The sequence below is a fragment of the Haplochromis burtoni genome, unplaced genomic scaffold (genome assembly GCF_018398535.1).
Source record: "Haplochromis burtoni strain Fernald_Lab_line unplaced genomic scaffold, NCSU_Asbu1 Contig_22, whole genome shotgun sequence".
Taxonomy (NCBI): domain Eukaryota; kingdom Metazoa; phylum Chordata; class Actinopteri; order Cichliformes; family Cichlidae; genus Haplochromis; species Haplochromis burtoni.
The window spans coordinates 2,819,001-2,829,347 of NW_024582383.1; the positions used below are offsets into that span (position 1 = coordinate 2,819,001).

The 10,347-nt window shown below is 39.4% G+C and overlaps 1 protein-coding gene across 2 annotated transcripts in view; it reads right to left on the reverse strand.

Annotated features, from left to right (window-relative positions):
* Positions 1-3,397: 3,397 nt before the first annotated feature.
* slc2a15a (solute carrier family 2 member 15a) overlaps positions 3,398-10,347 on the reverse strand; it is a 30,469-nt gene continuing 23,519 nt past the window's right edge. The window contains exons 9-12 of one of the 2 annotated variants that reach the window (XM_042218703.1): positions 9,099-9,200; positions 7,712-7,787; positions 6,005-6,132; positions 3,398-5,371 (exon numbers count right to left, since the gene is read on the reverse strand). In XM_042218703.1, the coding sequence (XP_042074637.1) occupies positions 5,117-5,371; positions 6,005-6,132; positions 7,712-7,787; positions 9,099-9,200 (561 nt within the window). In that variant the 3' untranslated portion in view covers positions 3,398-5,116. The remainder of the gene's footprint in view (positions 5,372-6,004; positions 6,133-7,711; positions 7,788-9,098; positions 9,201-10,347) is intronic. The other variant, XM_005917052.3, reaches the window with a different exon arrangement.

Consider the following 10,347-nt stretch of genomic DNA (forward strand, 5'->3'; position numbering starts at 1 on the left):
AAGGTGCTCAGGAACTTTTACTCGTGCACCATAGAGAGCATCCTGGCGGGAAACATCTTAACCTGGTTCGGGAACAGCACCATGCAGGACAGACGAGCTCTACAGAGGGTTGTGCGGTCAGCTGAGCGCACCATCCGCTCCGAGCTCCCTGACCTGCACTCAATCTACAGCAGGCGGTGCTGGACCAAGGCCAGGAAGATGTGAAGGACCTCAGCCATCCCAACAACAGACTGTTCTCTCTGTTGAGGTCAGGAAAGCGATTCCGCTCCCTGAAGACCAACACAGAGAGACTGAGGAGGAGCTTCTTCCCGCAGGCGATACGGTCTCTCAATCACACCACCACACAGTACTGACCCACACTATGGTTCTTACACACACACTGGACTTTCTGGACTTTGTTTTTGCACAACACTGGTCACTATATTCTTCATTTCCGGTTAATACTTGTACAGCTGCTGTTATTGTGTATATATTTATTTATATTTCTTCATACATTCTTATATAGTTCTATATTGTGTATTTTGTTGTACAGTTATTTTATTTTCAACTTTAATTTATATATTTTATCTTATTCTCCCAGTTAAATTTACCCTTCATTCTAATTTGTGTTGTACAGTTATTTCATTTTTAACCTTAATTTATATTTTATTCCTTCCTAGTTAAATTTACCCTTTTTAATTTTTCATATTTATTTCCTATCTTATTCATAGCCTTTCCTTTTTTGTTTTCTTTAGGTCACGAGCAGTTGTCCAAGCATTTCACTACATATCGTACTGTGTATGACTGTGTACGTGACAAATAAAATTTGAATTTGAATTTGATAAAGGCAGAAATGAAGGAAAACGCTGCAAGGAACATGCCAAAGCAGCAGGTGGCGCTATATTCCTAACCGTGTAGAAATGTTGGCCAATCAGAAGTCGGCGGGAAAAAGTAAACAAAGCTGGGGCATAGAAGCAGAACCGAGTCGTATGTGTGGACGGACAGTAACTGTGTGTATATGTAAGCATTTAAACACTGCAGAGAGTAGAATTAACAGTAACAGTATTGTAGAAATTCATTTCACCGAAACAATAACGTGGCGCACAGTGTGACGTCAAAAAAGGCGCACATCTTTGACGCTGCGTTTTCTCCGTTTTTCTCGTCCACACGTAAATGCAAAAACGGAGTTTTAGAAAATATCCACCCTGCCCGGAGTTTTTAAAAATCTCCGTTTTCAGTGACCAAAAACGCCGTTTACGTGTGGACGAAAGGTGCAAACGCATAGAAAAATCTGCGTTTTCAAAAATACCCGGGTACGTGTGGACATAGCCTTGTTTTGCATAGAAATATACTGAACAACATACAAAGCATAATATATAAAATAACATTTACCTGAGTTTTTTCTTTGAAAGAAGCCTCTAATGTCCATTCTTATATTTCAGTACATAACTGAAACCGATTTAGTCGGGGAGGGTAAGAACTGAAAATATGAAATAAACACACGTAAGCTAAGACTCTCTAAAAAAATAGCATTTGTTCGGCTTTTCATTTCGCCATTTGTTGATTCACTTGAAGAGCAAGTAACGTAATATTGGTCAAGTGATCAGTTTGATATCAATCTTTCGTGATGCACCGTCATATTTACATTATTTGTACGGTACGAATGATTTGCTTTGGTACCTGGTCAAACTTAAGCTCTCCTTAGTATGGCTGGCTCCGTCTCTCCAACAGCGCACTCACGGGCAGCAGCTGCCCCGCCCCCTCGCTCAGTCGCTTAGTGCCTGAGCTCGGATCATACCAATATCAGGGGGGATTCACGCACAGTCGTAAATTCCCACAGTGTGCACTATGTGCTTCGAATATTGTGTGTACTTTTTGTTTTATACAGTTGTCAGCCAGGCATCTAACTATGAAAAAATTACACTCCAAAATACCCCGGGCTTAAGCCCAGTAAGCCACCCCCACGCTCCGCCCTGCTGGGAACCAGTTACCAAGAGACAAGTCAGAAACAGATAGAAGACGAAAACCTAGAGCAGAAGCTAAGTAGGACTGAGGGACCATGACACTGCCTGCTTATAGAGTCCACCTATTGGTTCTTGCTAGTGATGGTGTGATGAAGCCCTGTGAATGTGCCGAATCTTTCCAGCCAAACTCCAACTTACAACACCTCCATCTCACCTGCACCCATTTTGCACACACCCTACAGTAAAATGGAAAATGACAAAGTTCACAGGTTGGGGTCAAATGCCAATCATACATATTCTCTCCTCTGTAATATGCTTTGTCAATATTCTTGTTACTTATAATTGAGTGATTTGTATATATTAGTGCTATTTCTTAAATTCGTAAACTTTGTAACATATTGTATTGTGTTGTAGGAACTGTAACCCACACAATTTCCTTAGGGACTATTAATGTGATCTGATTCTGATTCCTGATACTGAATCGGGCAGATCACACAAAGACCTGCTTGACAGCTCATTTGGATGTACTGACATCTACTGGTTATTCGAAGTACAGCAGCCCTGTTGTGATAATACATGGCTGTGTCCCAATTCAGAGACCGCACGCTTGATGTACGCATTTTCACCGCCACGCGACGACGGCTGTCTCAATTCGAAGTGTACTTCAAATGCATACTCCAAATGCGCCGTCGATTTCCCCAAATATCAAGCATGGTCCGGTGCACGCTTCGTGGTCCCATATATCCCACAATTCATAGCGCGGCGGTGGGTGTGGATAATTTTGCCGCAAAATACCCCACAAGAATGGGGCTCCGCAGTGGCTGCAGCCAGATCCTTCTCCAAAATACGGCAGACGGCCGAAGAGTGAACTGTCAAAAGTAAGTACTGAATATGATGTCACTTATCTATGTGCGAATGTTTAATAACGAAGGACATTTAAACATTACTGTTGGCCACATGTCGGCAAAGTTATGTGACATTAGTGATGTTTGTACTTTCAGCGTTAACTTGGTTTTAAAGCCTCTACTTCAAAATATATATATATATAAGATTATATATCTTATATATATAATATATATATATAATATATATATATATATATATATATATATATGCTACAATATAATGATTAGAAAGTAGGCAAAAGAATCCAAGGCACTGGATTTTTTATTCACCCTCAAAAACACAAATCTAAACTCCCTGCTGACCTCTAGTGGTTCAGAAAAGAAGTGTCTGCTAGTCCAGTCTAACTGAAAAAAAACCATTCTTGTAAACAATGTAAACAATGCCAAAAATATGAACATTTACACATTTTAAAAATATATTTAAGCATATATATATATATATATATATATATATATATATATAATATATATATATAATAAATACTTATATATATAGCATATATAGCATATATAGCATATATATAGTAGCATAATTTTCTTATTACTGTACAATGCTGCTGGAACATGACAGTCAACTATGCTTGGTAATGAAAACACAGAAAGCACAGTGGTATAGGACTTCATTTATGTAGTTATCTTTTGACAATTCACAACTTTTAGACTTATGTACACATTTTCATGTATTTAAACTGTTTCACTTTCTGTATAAATTATATTTTAGCAGACTTTGCAAAACAATTCAACCAGCACAGCGTAATGACACAGTCTAAAATATCAGGACCAATCTGAGAAAACATCATGTTTAACATCAGGTAATATACATATACAACAAATGGTGACATTTAACAACATGCAGTTTGTTATTTGGATTTCTTAGATTGTGACTTACTGACTACAAAAGATTCAAAAAAGATTTATTTCTGTCATGTACTGTGTGTGGTACTGTGCACAACCCGTTTCTTACAGGCTGTTGTGTCTACAAGCGCTTGTTTCCTACTGAAAGGAAGACAGTTTATTCTGTGCATGTCCGATTTCATTTCACTCATGCTGGCTAAAAAGCCAATTTACAGAATTTACCACCCAAACTGTCTGCAGTAAGCATCTTTTAAAATATACATAAAAGGGCAGTAGCAGTAACAGTATCCACAGCATCTGAGGTTTTTCATGATCAAAGAAATAACAATTTGTATTTATTATTTCTATAAAGCAACTTCTCCTTTAGCTGCGTCAATCTCATCCTCTCATGTTTTCTTTGTCCCAACAAAGATCTTATCTAATTAATTGCTTCCCATTCCACATGCTAATGCTGACTAAACAGAATATGAACTTGGCAGTTGTAAGAAACTAACAACCTAAACAACCATCAGCTGCTTGAACCCAAAAAATGTAAAATGACACACAAAAGGGACAAACAGCTGGTGTCTGAGCTCCTTCTGGGACAATTATTTTTTCACTTGTATTTTGATTAAGTGTAGAACCCAAAATCACTGGTTACAGTGAGGAGAGAAATGAAGTTTACCTTTCAGAAGAATTACTAGCTTGGCTTTATTTGAAAATGACCTGTTTTTCCATGACCCCAGAGGTCATTTGTATTTTAGTTTTTCATGAAAATACTTTCCCTTCCACAGACAACATAATTAAAACAGTTATTATTTTTTTAAGTACAGTTGTGGTTACAATTTCTTGCAGTTGTGCACATCACTGCTAACATTTTTCATAGCACCGTACTCACCAAGATAATCAAGGTTGAAATCATGACTGACATAAAAACATATGTATTTGCTGGGTCGAGATAGAAGAAGGGCACTTACCTAATGTACCTCAGGGAAACTGAAACGAATATTTTAGTGTAGAACAACCATTGAAACTCTGTATAAGACTCTCGTCTATTTTCTTACCCAATTATCAAACTAGGGTTGTTGGGAGTTACAGTCCGTTCCATAGGCAGGTCTGGTCCATTACAGCAGGCCGAAGAGGAAATGGGTTTTTCAAATGTAATGACATTTGTCTTAAGTCTGCGTACCATACAGGTTGATTGTTTCCAACCTGTCTGGCTGTTTCACTATATGTATAGTCCTGTGATGTCGCCATGCTCCCAGAGTAATACTTTTGAATTAGCACCCATGAAGTAAATTTTCTTGCAAATCTTGGATATAAATATTCAGTTGACAGAATAACTTCACTCAGCTATAGCACACTGGGTACAGGTGAGGTGTTGTTTTGTTACAATGTACATACCAAAGGAATGAATTGGCTGTGAAGTCTGAGTTAAGGTACAGACAAAGAGCTGTCAAACTCCACCGAAGCATGTTCTAGACCACCGTAGCCATTCAGCTTCCGCAGCTTTAGCTGGTCAACATGGATCAGACTCTGGGTCTCTAAGACTGCTTCTTTCTTCGAGAACATCTGGCTGATTTCCATGAAGGTCTTGTTTTTGGTCTCTGGGATCACAATGTAGACATAGACGGCAACAGATGCACAAATGGTGGCAAACACTAAATAACAGTAAGCTCCGGCTGACATCTGGTGGTTGGTGTTGCAGGTAAATGGAAGAAAGAAAGAAAAGGACAATTGGTTTTAAATCAAAGGTGACCCATGTCACTTTGAGTAAACTGACATTATGTATGTCAGAATAGGTAGTTACTCTTACACTCTGACGTTTCCTTGGACTACAGGGAGTAAGAAACTGAGAAGGATTTCTGAGGCATTCACAGTGATATATCGACTTGAGGGAGATAAAACAAAGCGTAACACTGCATTACTCTCATTATGCAGACTGAGCATTAGTTCTGAAGTCGAGCTCAGCCAGCAGCACATCAGCTCACGACTGCACCGGTGTCCTTCTGTCTTCATTTAGCAGGATCGATGTAGGCGAAGCACTCTGAAACCTAGAACTACCCCGGTCTCCTCCACATGCTGTTAGTGGCTTCACCAGTATCCTGTCTGCTGTCACTGACAGCTGCTCTATTCCATCCTGTGTGCTCCCCCTGATTTAACAGCTCCCTGACTTTATGCTTTTAATAGATTCTTAAGGAATCTATTAAAAGCATAAAGACCTAAACTGGATCCTGGATAAGTGGGTACTCGAGGACTACATCAATCAGTTCTCTGCATACTACGTTTGTAAAGAAATGCAGGACCGTGTATAGCTTCTACCTGTAAGAATGGGAAGACGAATCCCACAGTGAAGTTGGACAACCAGTTGAGTGAGCCTCCTATGATGTAGGCTGCAGGTCGGTGAGATTGTTTAAACAACTCTGCCGTGACCAGAAACGGCACTCCAGCTGCAACAGGAAAAAGACAGGACTTACCAAACATCAGTCACACATTGCTGTTGGATGCTCTCGGAGCGATTTCATAGTGTTCACAAGTCATTTAGTCTCACATTTGAGACAATTTATAAGTAACAAACACAATCTGACTCTTTTGGTCTCTAGTTCCAAAGTTCTTCATCCTATAGCTCCAATTATTGATCAGGATAAGGCACTTTGTCCACCTTACATCCATATGCAGCTTTATAACATGCACCTGGATGAAGCTGGAGCATCCAGAGGAAACACAGAGATAACAGATAGTTTTTATTACAAAACTAATGTGCAGATTAACAGGGCGTGTGCAAGCAATTATATTATTTATGTTCATGATTTTATAATACATGTTCATTTATCATCTCTCGTACCAATACAGCCTTTGGGCCTGAAAATCCGCATATGGACACGAGAAACGTGTCAAAGAATGCATATCATTAATATTTAACTGTTATAGTCAGTAAAAACGGCTTTGTTTGTCTCTCTTACAGAAGGTCCTAGAACCTAGAGTCAAATATACAGTTAGGAAACTTCAAATTAGAACATTTGAATGCATATCACTTTTATAAATAATTGCATTTATTAAACTTTTAAATGTCTGAATAAATGAAAATGTAACTAGAGCTGCAGTACAAAAGATTTTCAGAGACAAATTAGAGACAAATTTTTAAAGGCATGACCTGCAGAGGGTGCTGTTCAACCACTACACAGAGCAACCCAAACCTCCTGCAACTCACAGGTTACAAAAGAATAACATCACACATTCTCAGCTGCAATCAGAGCAGACTACACTCACCTGTTTACTACTCTAGAAACTTTTGTCATCCACCTGTACAAAAGCTTAAATTACATTCTGGTTTATATAACTCTTAAAACTCTTTTAGCAGTATTCAGTGACAGTCTGTTTATCTGAGACCATGCACGGGTCTCTAAACACACTATTGCTCATGGCTCTGCCCAGCAATAGTTCACATATAACCCATCCACAAATCCTGGCTAGTAAAAGATTCCAGTTTCCAAACACACGCGTTTAAATGGATATTAAACATACCAAAAATTCCAAAGGTTTCTAAAACATGTGGGAAAAAGAAAATAGTTTCGCCTGTAGCTGTATGAATGCCATGCCTGCTGACATAATGTTGTCTACTTGATATTAACCCTCTCCAGGCAGGCGTTGCCGATTTGCAACAGTTAAAAACTAACAACCTGATTACCCCACATACATATTTTATGAGTTTTTTTTTACCACTGCAGGACTTGGTTGTGCATTAGCAACAAAAAACTTGAGCCTGAGAGGGTTAAAACCATTTAATCAGTGTCAAATATGAAATGGGCAGCAGTTAGATTTTTGCAGGCAGCCACCGCTTTGATGCATCTGCACATGTGAACCATCACTAGTTTGTTTTTTGGCTCTTATGTTTTTATTTATTTTGTTTTTTGCTTCTGTCGACATCATGTGATAACCACACCAAAATAATACTTTGAACAGGTAAATCTGTTAATAGTTGTCATTTAAATGAACCAGTCCTTTAACATGCAGTATAAAGCAACTTGCCTGGGCCAATACAGAAGCCAGCAATAATGCCCACCACACAGCAGACACTGATGTAGCGCATGAATGACAAATGAGCCTGCAATGAGAACAAACAGCAGAACATTGAAGAAGTCTGACAGTATTTATTAGGGGTGCAACGATACACAAAATTCAGCGGTTCGGTTCGATACTTTGGTGTCACGGTTCGATATTTTTTCGATACAAAAAAAATGTTCATGCCTTTTTAATTTGTCATTTATTAAAATTATAAATATATATTTTAACTCAAAAGTACAGTTTTTAAATTTAACCCTAACCCTTGTGCGCGTTTTTTATTTTGACAGCGAATGCGCACCTGCGGACCACTTATGTGCAGCCCTGGTTATTTAGCTCGTCATATTGCAGCCACAGAAATTCTTTTGTCCATGAAACCATAAAGCTGCACTTTCTTTTTGCCTTATAGTCTGATTTGTCATAACTTCTCCGTTTTGTGGTAAGCTTTTCTTTGGCTGTCACTTCTTCACCCTGACCTGTCTTATTTGGCTCAGCAGAACTAAAATATATATCCTGCTGCTTTTACACACGGACTCACATAAGCTCAGCGATTCTCTGCGCGATCAACCTCTCACATGTTTAAGCTGCGGGAGATTTCACTTGTCATGTTTGCATAGTAAGCTAACGATTAATAAGACGATGTCAGAGGAATTGGTGCGCAAATTATCATCACTCACAGATCAGTGCTGTCGCTCTCTATACACAGTTCGCACGATTGCAAAGTGAAAGCAAAAAAACAAGCGCAAATTCAAACGCGACTTCAATATGTCACATATTGACAGTGGCTCACGATGCCAATGACATAATTACCCAGCTACATTTCTGAAAGAATGCAAAAGCATTGACATATATTTTTCCTACAATAGCCCGACGGGCAGGGCAGAGAATAGATTTTGGTAGCCCGACTGAAAAAATCGCTAGCCCCGGGACGTCGGGCTAGCGATATTGCGAGCCCTGTATCTGATTGAGGAATCACTCATCTTTGGAAAAGAGAGTTTATTACAGAGAAATGCTCTTTCCAAAATAAAAGCTATACTATCCGCTTCTTCTGGGCTATATTCTCAGCAGCATAAGGAGAATCATGTGCTAACAGCTGTCTAAATGACTCGGCTAAAGTTAGTAGCATGCTTGTTGTTTTTGTCTTTGCACTAGGATGATGTCGGCGTAAATGTGCAGTCATATTCGTTTGTCACCCATATTTATGTATTCTCTAAGCAGAAAATGAGTCTTTTTATAATACACTGCTTTAATATGTTTCTCTCTCTCTCTCTCTCCCTCACACACACACACACACACACACACACACACACACACACACACACACACACACACACACACACACACACACACTTACCTGTAAAATGAGGGCCAGTGTTATCCCAGTACTGCAGATACCCATCATAGCAAAACCCCCAATCATGAGAGGCCTGCGGCCCAGCTTCTCTATAGTAAAACACTCAATAAGGAGAGACCGATGCTTTATTAGACACTACTGAGGGGAACACAGACAATAGTATGTGTTTGTGTTTCGACTCAAGGTGTGTTTAGACCAACTTAGCATAGAAAATGAGAAGCACTAGCCTAGCTCACCTTAGAAATACAGAGTCAATGGGCTAATGATGATGTTTAAAATAGCAGTTTGGATGGTCGTTAGGTGTGTCGCAATACTAGAGTTTCACATTTGATGCTAATATACAGGATACTTTGGTACCATAGGGGGGAAAATGACAACAACAACAAAAAAACATGCTGTTGCTGATCAGGGCTTCGTTCCTTTTGCTGGAAGCTGAATGTTAGGACTTGGAATGATGTCACTCCTCAGTTAACCAAATGTCAGAAGCAGCATGAAAGAACTTGTGGAGCCAATCATCCATTTGCACCACTGTGACAATCTGTTTTTGTTCCAACTTAAATGCAACATCATTTGAGTTGTTAAGGGACCTATGGCGTTATTTTTGTGCCACTATTCTGACTGCATGTAAAAAATGTTTGCAGGTGCAAGTTTTGCATTTTGAGGAGAAATTTATTTTGAGCGAAGAAAAACTAAATTTGAGTGAACAAAATTCATCGCTGCGTGCAAAAAGTGTATTGCAGTGTTTGCTATTATCCACACACACACACAACAGCAGCCCCTCTCGCTCAGTTTTTGCATTTGCGCTCGCTCACAACGTGTTTCTCGCGCTCTCAACATTTCTGCCCGTGTGCGCTCAACTCTCTGTACACCGTTATATTTGTGCCAGAAAACCAGCCAATCACAGACTTGGATGCAAAAAAATCTGATTGGCTGTTTCCAGCAAACATCCGCTGATACTAGAAAGTAATATTAAATAAATTCTAACAACAGCTGATCAAGCTTAAACGTGCTGCTGTTGTTCAGCGCGACATCCGCTGGTTTCCTCTTTCTGGCACAAAGTGGGCGATAAACAAACAAGAGAGACGGGACTTGTGATCTTTGATCAGTTTCATGACTGAAGTAACAACAGGAGAGGGAGGGGGAGAGAATGAGAGAAGAAGAAACAGCTGTGCAGCAAAAACACAGAATAACTCCAGCTTTGTGTCTTTTTTCATTCTAGCTGAAGTACCACACAAACTGTTCCTCTTCC